The following is a 20,834-nucleotide window of genomic DNA, read 5'->3' on the forward strand; positions in this document are numbered from 1 at the left end:
ATGCGCACATTTTATTCATGGGTCCATCATTTCTTATAATCTGTATATCCTGGATAGATTCAGAAAATACTTCATATATTATTCATATAATGATTGATACTAATTATAAGTTAAGCCGGTGCTAGCAAAGTTCATATCTCTGCATGGTGTGCTGGGAAACTGAAAGAAACGTAAACACCGGAACTCTGTCTATAAAATGCAGACCCAGAGAAGAATGTGTTACAAAGGATTGTGGGGGATTCATTGATTAGAAAAGAATATATTTGTAAGATATTGGCTTTATACTCAGCAGTTTATTTCTGCCCAGTATGCATTCTCATGAGTTCTCCTGCCCCCCAAGGAACTTTAAAATCATTTAATATCTAAAGACGCAATGTGAGGGCACATTACATCCCTCAGAGTTACTAAACAACAACACACACTAATGTTAAGCTCCAACATTCAGCGAGAAAACATTTAATAAATAGTGTTAAATCATTTGATTGTACTATTTAGCAAACACTTTGGTTTCCCTGTCAGAAAAGCTGCCCTGTGATTGGCTCTCCTGAGGAGCTCTACAGGTGACAGGTGGGAAAGAGAACGATGCATCTTGTACCAGTTCTGTGACGGCCCTTCAGTTCGGGTGCAGCTTAGCCAGGCTCACACTGTCCTTAGGGCTCACTGTTGGGTTCTGGAGCCGGCATGAAGTCACTCTGCAACATTCGAGTAGAGTAGTAAAAAGCTTTTATTATTTGATAGTGTTTGCACAATGAATGTTCCAACAGCGTTTCCATGTCCAGACAGCTTTGTTAAAAGCTACTTTATAACAAACAGATTCTCCGTTGGATTGACTATTGATGATCCTTTCAAACCGAGACGAGGATGATCAATGCTATTGTTCATAAACAATGATAACGTAGTGCAAGAAGGGAGGTATGAATATGGAGTTGAACCGAGATGAGAACTCACATCCAGTTCATATCTTGGGTTTACAAGGCGTTTGCTCAGTGGCAGAATAGCAGTCTGCTTGAAATCAGTCCTAAACATATAAAGTATTCATTTAGCACGACCTGAAACTCGTACAAAACACGGCATGGATTCAAACTATGACTTTGTTATAGGTAAGATCGTATGAAACACACACCCTTTGACGTGTGTTTCATACATGTGTGATCAAGCGCAGTTCTTTCATTCTATATATGTGTTACAACCTGAAGCGATCACACCTGTAGTGGCCAATTGTCCAAAGAAAATTAATGTTCAAAGGCCACTTCGTCTAGGAGGCGAGCTCCTGTATTGACTCAAGTATATTAAAAAAAAATCAGATACCTTGCTCGTTCCATTCAGGTGCTTTATTGAGAGGTGCAATGGATCAGCTGGCGGCCCACTGCCGACGTGCCACATGTGCACGGTATTTAAACAAATAAACAAAGAATACGGATGTGTGCGGTCAACTTTTCCAACTGCCTCTCTAGACTTCCTGCTGCGTCATGCTGGCAGCGTCATTATACCTGAGCACGCTCCTACGATGGCTTTTTATTAATCATAACAAACCGTCAACTAGAGCAGTCCATAAGCAAGATAACAAAACAGTCAAATAATAATTCCTAGTTATTCAGCTCATTTAAGTTCAATTAAAGAATATTCAATTGGCTCACAAAACCACAATTCAGTACCATAAAATAATGTGCCTAAAGGGCTCTTACAACGCCTTAGAGAAAATATCTGGGTCCATAAATATTTGGCTGACACTTAAATTGACTTGAAGTCATATTGCAGAATGCGTCATGTTTTCTATCAGCAATCTTTACGACACTACACATAATACTCTTCATATTTTCACATATCTAAATATTTGATAGACATAAGGCATTGGAAGGCATTGGAAGGCATAGCAACGCGCCACTGAGCGGACTGAGGGCACTTCATTATGAGTACAGTAATACATTCATCTTTTAAGCAGTGTAGAAACTATTTGTACTTGATTAACTGTAACTAGTATTTGTTACAGTTACAGCATGAATTCATATTATTAAGAGCATGTGATCAAAATGTGACTCTAGTTTTACTTTGGACCTGAGTCCCAATAAAGACAAGGTTACACAATGTTGTCTGAAACCAGGGCCCAGTCTGCTCTGATTGGTTAGCTGGCCAGCTCTGTTGTGATTGGTCAACCGCTTACAGATGTTCTTAGCCTATCACGCAGAATGTGTTGAGCGCTAGCCAATAGAAGCACGAGTATTAAAGAGTGATGTCACTATGATATTATAATAAGGCCCCCTTTAAATAGTGAAGCTAATCTCAAGCCCAAGCATACATTGAGAGCATTTTGAAAGTACGACGTAGGCAAAGTGGTCAGAGTTTGTGTAAAAAGAGAACCAGACGCTGCTCAGCTGAAGTCTCTGTTGGTGAGGATCATGGGGGCCACCAGGGTCCACACGTACAGGGCCAAACACACCCAGCTGGAGGTGATCTTCACCCACACTGCTGGCCAGCTGCTGGTCACTGTGTAGTCTGCATCAGGGCTGTCAAGAACACAACAGGCATTAACATCAATCTGCTTATAACGTCTTTCCTTTACAACAAACTATTGTTTCAGAAGACAAGGTGAAACTCACTGGAGGGCTTTACATCCAAGTAAGATCACTTTTAGATCTAGAGACGCCATAAGCTACAAAGGTCGTCGGGTAAGGCCTCACTGGAAAGAGCAGCAAGAAGGTGAAAGCTGAACTTGGTCTGTATGTTAATATATGTTTAAAACAGATGACTTAGTAACCGCTGTGGGACAATCAGCCAGACGAACCATTTGAGGGAAATGCCATCATTTTCAACCATGTTCCTAATGGTGGCCTTTCTGACTAAAGGGTCACTCGCCCAGTTCCAGCCTCTCATGCTAGTGTTTCATCTATTCTCTGGGGTGAGCATCTATTTCTCTGCAAATGAATACAAACATGCTGAAAAACCCAAAAGGCCTCTTAACCAAAAGACTCTTCTAACCGAAGAACATCAGAGTATTGCAGAAGCAGGTGAGGTTGCTCAAAGGACGCTGGGTGTAAATCCACATGTGTTACTTTCTGGGGGGGGCTGTGTGCAGGACTGACCTGTACCAGTTGGTGAGGGTCATCATGATGTACAGGGAGGCCAGGAAGAGCATGAAATGGAAGAAGGAGTAGCTGTACTGCACCAGGTCCCGCTCGTTGTCCTCCACCCTCCGGGGCCCCGGGGTCTCCTCGGAGAGGTCGGAGCTGCTGCCCTCCTCCGCCAGGATGGCCGAGTCTTTGGACGCCATGGTCAGCTTGTTCACCTGGCTAGTGCTGGACGACCGGATGCTGAGGGCAGAACACAGAAACATGGATACTGTGTCTATTTGGAAATGATACATTTATAGAAAGGTTCAATAGCCCTGAAGAGTAAAACCATACTCAAAGCAAACTGAGGGGTGGGGCGGCCCCCTGTAGTGCAATAACCACTAGTCGACCAATAAAGTCTTAATCGAGCAGCTTTCCATTAGTCGCTTAGTTGAACAAAAAGCTCCATCCGTGCGCTGCATGTGGCGCGTCAGCCGGGAAGCCCTCAGACTTTGGTCGGGCAGGAGATCCAAAGTGTGGATCTTTCTGAGCGAGTAAAGGGCCACAAGGTGACATGCGAACTGCGAGGCAAAGAGTCTCCCCCTGCACACCGTCGGAGCGCGGCTTCCTGATGCGGCTTCATGACAACACAGAGCTTAATTAACCCAACGTGTGCTGAGGAACAGCAGCAGCCTACCCTACCCTATAATATCACGCTGAGCTCAGAAAACGACAAAGCTTTCATTTCACGATGAGGGCGGAATGCGGAGGGATTTTTGCCGACGCTCATATTTTCAGTGTTTCCGTTTCCTCTGGTATTTATTGGGTTGTTGTTATATTCAGATATGAATGATAGAAACTAGAACTAAATGTTCCGTGTGTCCTCGCTGCTTGTTCACACACACACACACAATAAGAATCCTTAGCGGAGCTTCTGCTGTTCACACCGCTGCGTCCGTGCCGTGCGCTGTGATTCTCATGCGCTCTCTACATTTAATTCATATTTCAAATGTTCGTTATTACAGTTTTATTTTATATTTGATGTGAAGCACAACGTGCCATGCTGTTATAATAACGCTCTTTATCAGCCTTTGAAACTGAAACCATTTTGGGAAAAACAAAAGAATAAAAAAACCCTGACCCATGTATATATCTATAATCATAATGTATCATAAACGTGCGCCGATGAGTCGACTAATCGCCTTCACTGATGACTAGAAAGATCTTTAGTCGAGGGCAGCCCTACTGAGGAGTGCCTGTCTCATAAACACGGGTAGTTAGTAAGAAAACATTTGAATGGAACTTTATCTGTGAGGCTGTTGCCAGTGAATATTAGATGTTAGTTATATTTCTGAAGTCAGTGTTCGTCACAGGTCACATCGTTATTCGTTTGCTTATGACAGCGAAGAAGGCTCGCATGTGATGAAACCTCCGGGATGATGAGCTGTGACAAACAGCCACACTAACTAAATCCTCTGAGTGAAACCACTGTGTTCGTATTGGAAGCGTGTCACTGTGGGCCGGCCGATCAACAATCCACTCAAACCTGGGATTCGGCCCGTCCCAGCCGCACTCCACATGATGCTCATGGGAACATGTGTGGACCTTGTGGGAGGTTTGTGAATGAAAGTAGTTTGCATGAGGTGATCTCATTGTTTCTAATCTCAGCCGACCTTGAGTAGAGGATGCAGAGGACAAAGATGGCGAGCCCCACGATGCTCTGGGCGTCCCACCACGGTAGGTAGGGGGACGTAAGGACGGGCTCCACTGTGTCCGGGCCCAGGATCAGCACCGCCGTCTGGTTCTCCATCTCCAGAGGGGCCAGGGTGGGCACTGCTATCTGCTGGAAGAGGCTCAGCAGGCTGGGGTTACACTCTCGATCTGAGGGGGGGGATTAAACAAGCACGGGGGGTTTAAGTAGAAAGGGGGACAGTCGTTGCTTCTTACTTTCAGACGTGCTGTTGCCTCTCATAGGCCTTAAAACACGTTCTTTGGAAAAACAGACATGAGACACGAGATCCTTGAGAGGAGCGTGCACATTTGACTTCGACCATATTAAATCAATAGCAATGCTTTGTGTGTGAACACTTTACATTCTATGGAGGAATTAAACATGTAGCTCATGCTTTCTGAACAAAAGCATATCAAACGAAAGGTATAAGTCAAAGTCTTATGACGTAGAAAGAGGCTATTTCTTTCCACAGAACACCAGAGACAGAACCACCGCCCGGTTCCTTGGTTAGCGAATGGATTCCGATTGTTTCTGCTCATTCCAATGGAATCCATGTTTACAGCAGGGATTCCCGCAGGCAGCTGACATGCTCACCAGGTTCATTGGTCATGGCGGACCAGGTGAGATACATGGTGTACAGGGTGATGATGGAGGACTGCAGGAGACCTGAACGGGTCTGCGACTCCTGAGGATACACACAGATCAAACGGGCAGACAATGAAACATAAATAACATGAAATCCTCCATGATAGCTGCGTCTAACAAGTGACATGTAAAGATCATTCTCTCCCAAATATACACATTTAAGGACTCATGGAAAGGACTCATCTTTAGAGTAAGAAACATACTGCTTGCTTACAGTGAATTGGCCTTAACTGACATCAGTTACATTGATATAGAGTCGACCTTCTGTTCCTTTTGTATACAACCAACAATCTGTCTGTGGTTCTGCTGACACTGAGGAGTAACTTGTTCTCAGAGCAGCACTGCAAAGATAATGTAGTTCAAAACCCAAAGGGCTTTTTAATCTGTTCCACAAATGTCACCCGAACCCGACAGTGAACATTGAGCCCAGCTGGAGTTTCAGTTTCACACGTTAACATGCAGACACCAAACACACAGCTGCGAGGTTAACAGTCACAACAGTTTATCTTTTGTTGGGATATTTGTAAGTTGATGGAAATGGTGAGAATACACAGATGGTGGAGGCACACGCTTGGTGTCAGACCATAGTCCTTTTCAAAATATAATGCCTGTATTTAATATGCAGTCTGCTATATCTGCAGCTTCCCCTATCGTGGTTTTGTCTTCATTTGTACGCAACAGCCACTGAGCAGCAGGTACCCACCAGTGATGCTCCTCTTAAAAACTGTCTCTATGATTTCTCTTTTCCACTGACTATCATTAACGTCTGTATTGACCCAATTTAGTTTGTTAAGAAATCATAGTTTTTTAAACCAGCATTTTCATTAACAGCATATCGATGAGGGGAGCTGAACTTTTATTTTGATTTACATTGATAGTATGATGACTGTATCACTATTATTAGCCTGTACTGCTAATAACCCTTACTATATGTACACAAGACAAATAACCACGTAATGGGCAAGTTAACATTTCTTAAAATACATCAATATGAACGTGAGCATTCCTTTGCTAGAACAGTGATAATAAAACAAAGCTCCCCCGGGAAGATTTTTAAATGTTGAAGTTGAAAGCATCAATCTGCTGCACTTTGAGAGCAACATGAGAGATCTATGGATTCCTCTCTCAACACAGAACTGTAAACAGATTTACTTTTTCTTTATGGATATTTTACAAATCACCCTTTTAAACTTTATTCTTGTTTTACTGTCATAGTATTTCAAAGCTGTTTTTCATTTATTCTCTTATTGTTTTATAACTATAATGATCACATAAACGTGTGCCTCGGAAATAATTGTTTACATTAATGGTGACCAAACCGTTTGAGACCCGGCCACTAGCTCGCTAGCACCGAAGCTAACAACGCGCCCCCCACTGCTGCACCTGAACTTTAGGCAGCACGGAGAGGAAGGAGGCCACCAGGCAGAACAGCATGTTGAAGCTGATGAAGAACTTGTTGATGGAGCATCCATCAGGCTTTGTGTAGAAGATGAAGAACAGCAGCACAGCAGTAAAGGACAGGATGTAGTTGATGAGAGTGACCGCCAGCAGCGCTAAAAACACAAGGGAGAAAAGGTTCATATCTGATAGCAGGCCACTGCTAAGGATTAAGGAATCTTTGCAGTCATATCAACTAGCAAAAAGAAGTCCGGTCAATTTAACGTCAGCTAAAAAATACAAATGAGCTTTCCTCCAACAGAAAACACCACGGAATACCTTTTGAACATTTATTTAATTGTGCACAGCACAAATGAATAGAAAATAAAGGAGAATAAGATCAAGAAAAGCAGTGTAAGAGAAGAAAAGAGGTTGAAGAGAGACAGGAAGTAAACACTAAAGGGAACAGCAGAAGAAGAGAGACGGGGGCTGCAGTCGAATAGTCCAAAGATCAGCTCCTAAGTTCTAACCCTATCGTCTATTCCTTGACCTCTGAGTGAAACGTCACGGGGTTAAGGGATAGTGGATAGGAGAATTCAAAAGGACTTAGGAGAAGAGACTGAGGTACTTTAGAGAATCCGAATGCACTTTCACTATCCGACGTGTTTATGATGCGCCAGCGGACGTCATTTTGTGCGTCTGCTGCTGTGGGGGAACCATGGAAACCACAGTTTTCTATACAGCGGACTACAACATGGATGTTCAATAAGAACGAGGGACTACTGTGACCTCATCTAGAGACTCTGCTCCGTGCTCTGATGCTGCTGCTTTGCTTTATGAACGTGGACAACAGAGAAACATATTCTTCATGACCAAAGCTGGAATTGAAATAAAAAAGGAAAGTGAAACTTGTGCTCGTCACCCTCTCACTCCGGTCCACATTAATACAAATGATCCCAATACGTATGATTGTATGAAAAGATCTTAAAATCAATACAGATGTATTTATTATAAACGTTAGTCCTTAACATCTATCACTGTGAATATCACCATTCAAACATCTTTTAGAAGTTGAACAAACTCCACACAGCTCAGTAAACTCTGTGAAATGTTGACTTTATTTGATCATTTCAGTAAAAACTAACGTTCATATTTCTGTTTGATTATAATACTGATGAACGTTCAAAACAAAGCACTTTTACAACTTACGGTATAAGTTGTAAAATGCTTAATAAGCACCGTAATGATACGCATTTCTCGGTCGTAATCGGTTGTTTCCGTGAACGGCCGAATGTTGTGTACAGACTTGGACAGTCACAGAAGAAAAGGCAGTAGAACAGACTATTTCTTTCTTAGCGAAAGTAATATAATCTTTTTTAAATCAATGAAATCCTGCTTAAATCAATATATTGTGTCAAATATTGATTCAAACAGTAAGTTGTCGGGTTCACACATTATCCCATACTTAGTCTGCATGTTATTACTTACAAACGTATCTTATTGTTGAATTCCAACGTATTAACAAAACACACGCTCCAACATACTTGGAAGTACTATGCAGTGTATCATGTTGTACACACTGTTGAGTCACTGACCTGCGTACCAGCACCTGGAACTGCCGGTCTCCATCTTCTCCACCCAGGACTCGTTCCATGAGTGGGCGAAGTCCACCAGCAGCACCAGCTGGATCAGGATGAAGCAGAAAGCCCCCCCAGAGCCCACCACAAACCACGCTGCAACCACAGACACACAGCTCATCAGTAACTCACTCTGTATATTGGAAGTCATACTAAATGTAGAATGGGAAGTTCTTACTGTAGGTGAAAGGCCCATCTGGAATATAAAAGGCACCGACCGTGACTGCCACCAGGGCAGCAAACTTAAAGAACCAGAATCTGAGAAAACAACAGCTGATCATAGTAGGATGTACATACACATAGAGTTTGAAAGCATTTCTAAACAGCGATCCTTCAGGTCAAAGCTGAGTCCCCAGCGTTTCCTCTGATCAAAGAACACGAACACACTGCGAGGTTTAATGTGGGACAAACAATCAGATCTGCTCAGACGTCACAACTGTCCACATGACTAAAGCAGGGCTTCTCAAACCCCGGCCGAACAGCAAATCAATCCGGACCGAACCCTGTGTCCCATTATAAAAAATAAAAACTATACAAAATAAAAACTTTCTGATTCTGATGTAAATGAATGTATATTTTCTCGTGTCTGACGCGTTGTGAGAGTGAACGTGCATATATATTTGCTTGTGTGCGCGAGCGTGACACGCATTCACTGGCATTGATCCGGACCAGAGATATTGTACAACATTCACAAGTGGACCTTTAACATAAAGGTGTGAGTACCCCTGCCATACAGGGACAAGAGCAGGCGACATCCTCAAGACAGACCTTTCAGCCTTAAGACCAGCTGCAACGTGTGTGTGTGTGTGTGTGTGTGTGTGTGTGTGTGTGTGTGTGTGTGTGTGTGTGAACATGGAAACTCCTGGAGACACGCCTCTATTTCTATCTTGTTGTGATACAAATATTCAATTGGCCTTTTGAGACGCCTAGAATAAGGCAATCCTTTGGAGAATCTATGTAAAAATAGCGATAAATAGACGTTTTAAATAAGCAACTGCAGTTTCAAGGTATTGAAATGAAGTTCTTAATAAGGTGGGACATGGGAAAACAAACAAAAATGAAGTGCAGATAATTAAATAAGAACTTGGCAGTATTGTTTGTTTGTGTTTGCTTTTTGGGTTAGGGTTATCTTTTTCATATATGCCCACATGATCCTTTCTGCTCTAGGAATTGTCTGTGTTGCAATGTTGTTACATGGTTTATCTTGTACACACAAATCAATAGATGAGTAATGTGCTGTCTGTTATGAAAATAAAAGAGGTGTGAGTGGGACAAAGGCCACCGGCCGAATGACATGTCGTATAGCTGATATCCTCCGAGTGCAGAGAGAGACAGTCCTTTATGTTTTAATCAACAGCTCTGCAGACGCCTTTGATACCAGCCTGCTCTGTCTCTGCTCTCACCACACGTGAAACACCTGCAGTGAGAATACTTTGAAACCGTGCTCAGGTACATGAAGCGGAGTCAGTGTTGGTGATGGAGTGCCTGAGCTGCTGCTGTTACTGCGGGGCTTACCCGTTGTGGATGGCGGCACGGGGGTCTCTGCTGTTCTTGATGTTAACCATCAGGATGGAAAACCCCAGGAACCACATGCTCATGCCGAAGCAGATGCGGTACACTGCCTTGTAGCCCACGAACATCTCACAGTTGACATCGGCCTGCATGCCAGGGATAGAGGAGCCGGCCCCGTCTTCACAGAAGCCAGGGATCTACAGCGCACACGGGAAGGGTTCAAAAGAGCAGGAGCTGAAGTTCGGAAGCACCGGGCCAGTTACCGGGCAACCCTAAGTACACGAGAACGTCTGTGCCTTGTGATCTTGTTCAGTGACACTTTTAGTAGCCAACACATCGGTTTTTGTTACGTTTAAACCGTAGGACTTTTAAGAGTTATTATTGATAGAGTTTTAGACACGGCCTGCACAATGGTGTTGGTGAAAATAACTGCCAGAGAACAAATCAGATGCTTCCATTCGTACTCATCTGCCACATCATCTATCTGCAACAGAGTCAGCTCTTAAGTAATAACAAGTAGGCAGCTCCAGCTGAATTAAACCTTTGTATCCGGCGTCATGAGACATCTTTGTAATGTCAGTGAACTTCATCACACGTTATGATTGTAATGGAAACCTCTGGAACAAGGACTGGGAACAGAATGAGAACACAGGAGAGCTGGGACTGTTCTGTTTGACACAGAACTAGAGCATTGCCGTGAATAAACATGTGTTATATATCTCCACAGTTCACTCATACCCTTTTAAGCTGCTGGTCGACCCCCGGGGACAGCATGATGCAGGCCACCATGGTGCCCAGCAGCAGGATGAAGGCGTAGATGATCCGGGTCACCGTGGAGTTCCTGGTGCTGGGACAGCAGCTGCACAGCAGACAGGTGGCGCTGCTACACAGGCACGGCAGCTGGACACACACACAATCACTTCATCATCTGCATGTGAAAGCAGGAGCACCAAACACAGGACACACATTTAGGTGAAAACAAATCTGCAGAAACTTATAAATGCAGATGCTTTCACTCCCTTTTTACTCCAAGCGCTTTCATTACTCGCACCTCAGTCAATCAGTCAGTCAATGTTTATTTATATCGCCCAATATCACAAATGTTACATTAGTCTCAGTGGACTTCACAGTGTGTACAGAATATCAGTATGACAATACGACACCCTCTGTCCTTAGACCCTCTGTCCTCAGACCCTCTGTCCTTAGACCCTCTGTCCTTAGACCCTCTGTCCTCAGACCCTCTGTCCTTAGACCCTCACATCGTACAAGGAAAAACTTCCAGAGAAAACCCACAGTTTAAGGGAAACATGGAGAAACCTCAGAGAGAGCAGCAGAGGAGGGATCCCTCTCCCAGGACGGACAGACGTGCAATAGATGCCGTGTGTAAATCCAAGAGATAATACATTTTACAGCATATAGACCGAATGTTAGGAAATGCATGTGTCTGTAAGAAGAAGATGAATCCATGAGGATGTCAGCAATCCTGTGGAAGCCATCAGGGAAGCAGCATGACGAGAGTCAGGCAGGACCGCAGAGACAGGTTCAGCCACGACTCAGGATTCAGGTCTCGCGATCCAGGACTCAGGATCCAGGACTCAGGATTCAGGGCTCGCGATCCAGGACTCAGGATCCAGGACTCAGGATACAGGACTCAGGATCCAGGACTCAGGATACAGGATCCAGGACTCAGGATACAGGACTCAGGATACAGGACTCAGGATACAGGATCCAGGACTCAGGATACAGGATCCAGGACTCTGGATCGGACACATGACTAAGGCACGACTTGAAGTCCAGGACTCAAATCCAGGACTCAAATCCAGGACTCAGGATAGAGGAGCCAGGACACAGGACTGCAGCAACAGGATCAGCCGCGACTCAGGATCCCGGCGTAGATAGACACCAGAAAGACATTTGGGGAAGCTGGGTTATTGGGAACATGAGAGTACACAGGTACAGACAGAGAGAAGGAAGAAGTAAGGTGTCCCCCGACAGTCTCTAAGACATTGCCTCTCTCACTGAATTCACATGAACTCTTTACAAGCCTTCTACTTTAACTGATACTTCAAGCTCTGTCTATCACCTAAACACAACTGGTGTCATCTCCTTTTCTAAAATGCTAAGAGCCGCGTTCACACCGCAGTACTTTTCCCACTTTAGTTCCGATATAGTTCCGATAAGAGCCGGAACTAAAACGAGTTAATCAGAACCTTTTCACCCCCTTTTCCGTCCCTGCTAGAGAGCAGCTACTTTCGTGGGAGAAAAAGGTTCCTGTGTCTGATTGGCTGGGCGGATTGCAAACCACGCCCCGTAAAACTCCCAAAAAGTTTTGTGAAGCCGCCATTTTATTATCCTCGCATTAGCATTATTAGCATTAGCATTAGCCCAGCGCAGAAACGCAGAGAGACTAATTTATGGCAACACAAAATAAAACATGGGAGCGGTGGAGATGAGGAGGTGTCGGCGTTCTGGCGATTTACTCAGAAGGCTTCAGTAGAAGCTGCTGGGACTCCCAGCAGCTTCTACTGAAGCCAGTCCCCAACTCCGGGGACTTCGGGTGGCAGTATACGCCGTGAAGTTGTTTGCGGCCTGCCAGTAAGCCCAAAGCAGAAGACAAATGTGGCTTCATTTGCCTAATCCTTCTCCAGGAACTTATTCCGGTGTAAACGCGATCTGTACGATCTGTACTAGTTCATGAGAACTAAAGAGTTCTCATGAACTAAGTTCTCATGAACCTTTGTGGGAAAAGTACTGCGGTGTGAATGCGCCTATTGCTATTAATACAATGTAGCGTTTTCTAGTTGTGAAACACAGTTTTGTGGCGTCCATTCTTGGCAATGTAAAATATTTGACAAAACAAAACTGTTACTGTCCTGGGAAAAAATGTGAGTAGATTCAGAGCATGACAAACGTTCCCATGTATTTCTCTTTATTAGCAGGAAGCTGAGGATAATGGATCTGTCCTGCTTGTTAGGACGGTGCATGGGACTCAACACGAGACACTGCTGAACTATCATGTGAAGGTCATCTGCACGGCAGTCCCCTCTGAAGACCCTGGACTAACGGCTTCAATGATCTGCTATTTAGCCTTTTCCCTTTTCAACCATTGAACATGTTCTACCAACAGGACATGTTTAGTTTGCAGAGCTTCTTTAATCTGGGATTGCATCGTAGTTTTAGCAGAATATTAAGAATCCCACAGGGCGCAGAAAAGAGAATCTGTATTGGAAGAAGAACGGTTAAGACTATGCATGTCCACTGAAGTGAGCATCAGTATTTATGTTCTTGATTGTTTTACTGCCATTAAATACTGAAACATTGAAATATTGCTTCTACATTTTTAATTGCACTTTAAGAGGACAGTAACATGCTATACAAATATTTAACCGTTATAGTTAATAACTAAGACAACAGATTTGTTGCGGATCAATCAGTGTTTTCTATGGTCATGTGGATCACAATAATACAACAAAATAAGAAAAAAGCTGTGTATGTATGTTCTAGTACAACAACGTTGTATACAGTATTCATATTAATATCCAGAAATGGATATTAATATGAATACACATTTCTGTGTGTTTGGATGAAAAATATCTACGCACAGGGCAGTTGAGAAAATAAGCTAATGTTTGATTAACTGTAATAAAGAAAGGAATATCATTTTAAGAAATCTAACTTTTTACAGAAAATAAACTCAGTGTCCATGGCAACGCTCTGCATGTGTATCTGTGCGTTCAATCAGTCACATTACAGTAAACCTGCTTTATTATCTCATCCCACAGATGGTTCCTAATTTCAAACAAATCAAGTAAAGAGTCCAAAACCAACAGTGTCAGTTCATCATGCAGTACTGGTTCTACTGAAGATGTTCATCTTTAAAAACTCCACCATAATAATGTTTTATTTAGGTCGACCTTTTTTGTGGGATTAATTTAAAGTAAACGACAGTGGCACCTTTGAACAACAACAAGACGACTCTAAGTGCTATAACTTGTTGTAAAGCTGTTTACACCAGAGTGATTATACTCTCTATATCAGGGGTGCCCGGTTGGGCACCCCTGCTCTATATCAATGAAATGGTGATTAATACAATGTTATGCCAACCTTTCGTGGCCCAAAGTGACCCAGGTGGGTAAAAAATCCTTCTTATCCTGGAAATGGTCCTTGAGCTATAGAGAACTGTGAGTTGTAAACCAGATGGGTTTGAGAGTTAGACTTTTTACAGAGGATTAATAATTTCATATTCTCCATATTTTGTCCTAAACCTAAAGAAGGGCTTGGTTCATTGGCATGGACAAACATCCTGTGTAGTAATGTACAACAAAGACTTATCCACAGTGCTTTACATGTGTCTCTCTCCTACACCAACAGCAGAGCGGTGTGTAGAGATAAGGAGGCCGGAAGATAGTCAACAACTTAATACGCCTGCTAGACAAAGTCAGCTTAGCTCCAGACAGTAGGCCATGATAACATGCCACATAACAAAGGTGTGTTTATCAGAGTACTCCCCTCTGAAACATGGTGTCTAGTTTTCTTGAGATAGTCCTCTAATTAAAAGGAAATGTTTCTATTTGTTCATCAAGTAAAAATCCTAAATATTTGCTGACCAGTTTTTTTTAAATCACCATTAGTCCAATATATAGCATATAACCCCCCCCCCCACTTTAAGCCTTTCATCCATACAGCAGACGAGCGTCTCGTATTGTTCCTAACCATAACCACTCATTTCAATGCTCTCTTCCCGCCTTATGCATGCTGTCATCGTCTGCACTCATAATATGGCGCTCGTGTTGGTGGTACAAGCACCAAAGCAGAGTTAATCCAATTAAGCACGTGAGAGCAGCAGATGACCGGTTCCGCCTAACCCTGCGCTCTCTTACTGTCCCTGTGTTAGGAAACATGCTTTTAGACTCTTCTGAACAACATTTAGCATCTTATCTTAGCTACAGGCTGCACTATGTGCATGTTCTTGTGACTGTGAGTCACCAAGAATACCCTTTCGATTCGCTCTATGCATTGATGTCTTCATATTCGTATCGTGCCATATCTGTAAACATAATTGTCTGTCTCTTAATGTCAAATTACATTTCGGGCTATACAATTATAAGGTTCAAACGCACCATTTAAAAATGCCAATGAATCAGCTGAATGTGTTTTATATCTTATATCTGCCTAAATGTGAGGCAAAGAAAGGCTCGGTTATTTGAATGGAGTTCGGACTCCGTCCCCACCCCAGGTCCCCAGCAACAAGCTGTCGGACAGGTGGGAACGGAATGAAACGATTCAACGATTCAATAACATATCATATTTAGCAGGAGAAAGTAGTGCTTTGCGGAGAAGCCATCAATAAACCCCAGCCGAGAGCCCAAGTAATCATTTGTCTGGTATCTTAGCCCAGAGACCACGAGAGGAGGGCAGAGTACTGTACTATGAAGCGATATTGGCTACCTGTTGCTTGCTCTTCATGACATCACCATACGTACCATACGTTTCTCGTCAATGTGAAACAGTGTGGTTGTAAATAACAATATTGTAAAGTTTATAATAGCAATGTCATAACTTACGCAGCTTGCCAGAGAGAAGGCTCCCAGAACAGCTCCCATGTCTGAACACTTTCAGTACCGTTACAGGAGCGGACAGTCCGTAGATCCCACGCTGTCCTCCTACTCCTCCTCTGTCCCTCCAGGGTGGATATTAAACACAAAGCAGCTAAACCCACTGTGAGGAAGCCCAGGACACAACATGGACAATTAAAACACCTCAATGTGTCAATCCTCAGTAGCGCTCTGTGTGCCTGGCTGCTTGTGACACGTACAGAGTTAGGATTTCTTTCCGCTCCGTGCGTCTTTCAAAGCGTCATGCCGGGTTACGTCATCGCGACGCTGACCTGTTGTGAGCCGTGCACCATGATGTGCACCATGATGTGCACCACACGCAGTGGTGGAAGAAGTTGAACAAATACTTTACAAGTTAAACTCATGCATTCAAAATGTAATTTAGTTCAAAGTACAACATTATCAGCATTAAATACTTGCATTTAGAGATAATTTAAAGTAGGCCTACTTTATATTCTGCTGCTTGATATCATAACCTAAAACAATAAGGTAATGTTTATGTTACAATTGATTTATATTTTGTATTAGCTTATAATCTAAAACATACAAAGTTACGAACTAACTGCTCTCAAATAAATGTAAAAAATACAAAATGTGATTCTATAATGTAGTTGCGTAGAAGTTAAAACTAGAATAGTCAAAATACTCCGTACCAGACAGTTCCTCAACATTGTACTTGAGTACAGTACTTGAGTAAAGGTACTTAATTTACTATCCACCACTTACCATACGAACCGATAAAATCGATAAAAAACTATCATTTATAACATATTTTCAATGTACAGTAGCCCATATATATATATATTTTTTTTTTTTGTGTGTGTTCATGTATCATATTGAACACTGAGCAGCAGTATATGACTAAGATTAAGAAAACAGTTTAGCTCAACCTGATCTCACCAGAATGCGTGAATGGGGGAATTCACGAGTCCGAGTCCGAGTCCAAGTCATCCTGTGCGAGAATTCACGAGTCCAAGTCCGAGTCGCGTCAATCAGTGCGCGAGTCCGAGTCGAGTCGCGAGTCCCGAAAATCGGCACTCAAGTCCGACTCGAGTCCGAGTCCAGGACTCGAGTACTCCATCTCTGACTCATGGGAGGCTTCTTTTATTTTATTTGTATTCATAATAATTTTTATTTTTCGTCAGAATGTAAAAATTACATTAGTTACGAATTTGTGTTCTCAAAAAACAGTGCATTGTGTGTAATGCAACTGTGATTTTTATTAAATTAGTTAGTTTTTAAGGAAGGCCAGAGCTTCAGCTGTGTCAAATAGATTGTTCCCTTCAGTTAACGTTATTTAAACGATAATGATCATGTCCTCTGTATTGTATTACGAGCGTCCATTCCCATTGGATAACGGAGAATTTTACACCCGGAAGTAAGTAGCCTATTCTCCTTACTGTCGATTGATTTTACAGTGATATCTGCACTACTCATCGACTAAAAAACACCAAATTGTCCTTGTTAATTACACAAAGTTGATTGGTTTGAATTGTGTGCAATGCTTTTGTATTTTCCCCCTTCGATTCGGAGAAACAAATATGTTTTCGGATGGCCGAAGACACTACACTACCCAGAATCCTCAGCTATCGTTTGGGACTACACCATGTGCTTAGCTTGACAAACCCCGTGATCAGTCCTCAACCTCTGTGATTGGATGCTCGACGTTTACACAGAGCGTCCAAAAGGACTTTGAAATGGAATGAAACCCATCGATGGCACACTATTCAAAACAGGAATCGAACGTGTCCTACCCCCCTCCCCCCCTTAGGTCACAGGCTCCTCCAACAGTGCTACGCAATAAAACAGATGCACAGAAAAAATAGTGAAATAGTGCAATAAGAGTCTATATACAAGTGATTGGAATATGATATATTAGATAAATAATGTCTAAGTAGCAGCCAGATGAATGTTGTTTCTAAGTTCAGGTGTTTAATAATCGTATAGCCTGTGGGATGAAGCTGTCTCTGTGTCTGGTGGTTTTAGTCCGGATGCTGCGGTACCGCCTGCCAGACTGCAGCAGACAGAACAGTTTGTGGCTGGGGTGATGGTGGTCTTTTATAATCCTGAGGGCTTTCTTTAAGGTTAACCTGGTATTTTTACTCCACTACATTTATTTTAGTTACTTTACAGATTTGGATTAATGATGTGAAATATAAACAACCCTTAAATCAGACTTTAGTTACACCTGAATGAAATTCAGTGAAGGTGATTGTCAAGTGCCAACAATCAGGAGAGATATTTGATAGTTGGTGCTTGAGAAGACTAAATATTTATCTGCAGATCCGTTTAAAGCATATTCATTACTCGTTATTCTCTAATAGTTCATTAAAGACTGTATATAATTGCTATTTTGCACATCCCTTTCAAGATTTCAAGATTTTCTAAGGTTTATTGACATATCATATACACAATAGCGTAGTTATGCAATGAATGACAAACTTGGGTCACAGGTTCATCAACAGTGCATTACAAGACATCTATCAATGTGTGTACTTCCACCATTACACTGTCGTATTCTGCACATGTCTTTAAATAAAGCCTTATTAGTTAGCACATCCTCCTATCAGGCACTAAACTGTTTTACTCTAGATATCATTTGAGTATCTTCTTGATATTTTCTATTCTATATTTATATAATTGACCTTCTACTTTCCCACTATTTTGTATGTACTCTTACTATTTGAATGTTTTCATAAAATATAACACATTCAAATGTGCGTTACAAAAATGAAAGACATTAAGAAAAAGGCATTTTAAACAGTCATTAAAAAGCAACACAATCTTCCTGCATTGCAATTACTCTAAACGTGTAATAACGTGCTTTAACCAGTAGGTGGTTTGGGTTAAAAGGCTGTCAAGTTTACAGTGTTAACAAAATAAAATATACTGCTGTTTCCGGTTTAGTTTACGACGAATATTATTTTGTTATTGTTTTGATATTTGTAACACAAAAGCGATGGAAAAAACCCATAGCAACCAAAAAAAGATGGTCTTAACATGACCCAGTCGTCTAGTAGTTAATAAAAAACAATAATATCAAAACAAAATATTACTACTAACTTTATTGTGAAATTAAAACAGAACGGTAAAAGAATAGTTTCCGGTGTATTCTGATGCCCGATCTCTGTAGATAAATAAAGAACTAAGACAGATGTGTAATATTTAATGCAGCCAAACCATTTATTACAATGCATTCATGTGATGACTATCAAAGAGTAAAGCAAGCACTGCTGAATAAAGTATGATTTTCTCTTTTACGAAACGTTTTTTTTTTTCATATGGAATGCAGGGGGAAAATACAAAAGCATTGCACACAATTCAAACCAATCAATGTTGTGTAATTAACAAGGACAATTTGGTGTTTTTTAGTCGATGAGTAGTGCAGATATCACTGTAAAATCAATCGACAGTAAGGAGAATAGGCTACTTACTTCCGGGTGTAAAATTCTCCGTTATCCAATGGGAATGGACGCTCGTAATACAAGACATGATCATTATCTTTTAAATAACGTTAACTAAAGGGAACAATCTATTTGACACAGCTGAAGCTCTGGCCTTCCTTAAAAACAAACTAATTTAATAAAAATCACAGTTGCATTACACACAATGCACTGTTTTTTGAGAACGCAAATTCGTAACTAATGTAATTTTTACATTCTGACGAAAAATAAAAATAATTATGAATACAAATAAAATAAAAGAAGCCTCCCGTGAGTTACTACACGCTATAAAGTAGATTTAAAAAACGTTGTATAGAATACTGCGGGACGTTGTAGAAATGCGTGTGTGCACCACGACAAAGGAGCCTCATTCACTTTACATTCGGGTTGTTTGCGTGGTGCCGACACGTAAATGTAACAAAGTTCGTGACTCCACCACGCATTGTGGTGTTAAGGAGTCGTGGTGGAGTCACGCATTCTGGTGAGATCAGGTTGGTTTAGCTGCTTGCTTTATTACTCAGGGAATACGTTTCTTGCTTCATGTCCGTCAAAAAAGAATAAGACCAAGCGTATTCAGTGGAGGCTGGTCTATGGAGCCAGCGGAGCTTGTTCCTCCTCAGCTGAGAGCCAAGGACATGAGTCATTTGTTTAAATAAATCATTGCAACTCCTCATTGCAGAGCCGGCCCGACACATTAAGCGACATAAGCGGCCGCTTAGGGCCCCACAGACACTGACGGCCCCTCCACACGGCGGCGTGCGTTGCCGCTTCAACGCTTCTGCCCATTCACTTTGAATGGGGTGACGTCACGATTCGCCGAACTGCATTGTGGGAGCAAAGCGTAGCTTCTCTCGGGGTGCTCGATGCAAAAGTAGAGCAATGTTCTACTTTTGCCGCCTCGACGGAGGCATCAGCCAATCAAATCCCTTGTATGTAAATCTGACAGTACAAGCACTAGCCAATCAAACCGAGTGTATGTTGGGAGAGCCAGACCGCAGTTATTTCCCATATGTCAACAAAAAGAGGAGAAAATGATCGTGGCGGTAGGGAATCACCCGGTACTCTATGACCAGTCCCTCTTTACATACAGGGATACAAACCGGAGGAGCCAGGCATGGAGGGAGGTGGCAGAGACAGTGGGTGAAACTGGTAGGTTTTCGCCTGTTTGGGGAGTTTATATCCAGTGTACTTCGTTTGAATGGACAGCTAGCAAGCATAGACAGTATATTTAGCCAGCATGGATGTAGCATGAATGCTTTTCTTTGTATGTCCGTGGCGGGACATTCATGTGGTTGGTTGTTGGTCGGGCTGCTCGCGTTGACTCCCCAAGCTCAAGACACGCCCACCGCCAAGCGGCAACGCACGCCGCCGTGTGTAGGGGCCGTAAGGGGCCCCCTAGCAAAAAAAGAAAGTGAAAAAAAAATTATCTCAGTACACCGTCGTCGTGATAAGTATGTTTAATTAATTTTGATAATATGCCTAGATTGCCTACTCTCAAAGTCATGTATTATATTATTGAGTCAATCATATAATACATTAACCGACCATGCTTTACCTGAACCTCATCATGAGAGGACGGCAGGGTAGTAATTTCCCGTGTTCAGTGAATGCAACAGAGGCAAGGCACCACCAGACCAACCAGAGAGTTGAATGGAAATAAACATCTGTCTTATTGGCTGACAGGTCAGTAAACTTCCAAGTTATGCGAACATGTAAGCAAAGCATACATTACAGCTACGTTGACGTTACTTTGAATCGCAGGGGTAAGCTAAACCGTTAGCAAGTAGCTATAGCTAGCCAGATATATTAAATAAACACTTTGTCAT

At 42.3% G+C, this 20,834-nt stretch overlaps 1 protein-coding gene across 1 annotated transcript; it reads right to left on the reverse strand.

Annotated features, from left to right (window-relative positions):
• Window positions 1-472: 472 nt before the first annotated feature.
• On the reverse strand, window positions 473-15,773 carry LOC117446198 (serine incorporator 1). Its single transcript, XM_034082228.2, has 10 exons — window positions 15,515-15,773; window positions 10,689-10,850; window positions 9,954-10,147; window positions 8,617-8,696; window positions 8,397-8,534; window positions 6,808-6,977; window positions 5,374-5,464; window positions 4,721-4,928; window positions 3,081-3,308; window positions 473-2,504 (listed from the first exon to the last, which is right to left on the reverse strand). The coding sequence occupies exons 1-10, from the start codon at window positions 15,551-15,553 to the stop codon at window positions 2,369-2,371; spliced, it is 1,446 nt and encodes a 481-aa protein (XP_033938119.1). The 5' UTR covers window positions 15,554-15,773; the 3' UTR covers window positions 473-2,368.
• Window positions 15,774-20,834: the final 5,061 nt, after the last annotated feature.

This window comes from Pseudochaenichthys georgianus, chromosome 5 (assembly GCF_902827115.2).
Source record: "Pseudochaenichthys georgianus chromosome 5, fPseGeo1.2, whole genome shotgun sequence".
NCBI lineage: Eukaryota > Metazoa > Chordata > Actinopteri > Perciformes > Channichthyidae > Pseudochaenichthys > Pseudochaenichthys georgianus.

Bases quoted from the DNA above. Each gene is read 5' to 3' on its own strand.
- LOC117446198 (XM_034082228.2), bottom strand. From the start codon at position 15,553: ATGGGAGCTGTTCTGGGAGCCTTCTCTCTGGCAAGCTGC. The intron at 10,851-15,514 runs GTAAGTTATGAC...GTGTGTGTCCAG, and splicing joins CCTTCTCTCTGGCAAGCTGC to CTGCCGTGCCTGTGTAGCAG. The intron at 3,309-4,720 runs GTCGGCTGAGAT...TTCTGCCCTCAG, and splicing joins CTCTGCATCCTCTACTCAAG to CATCCGGTCGTCCAGCACTA.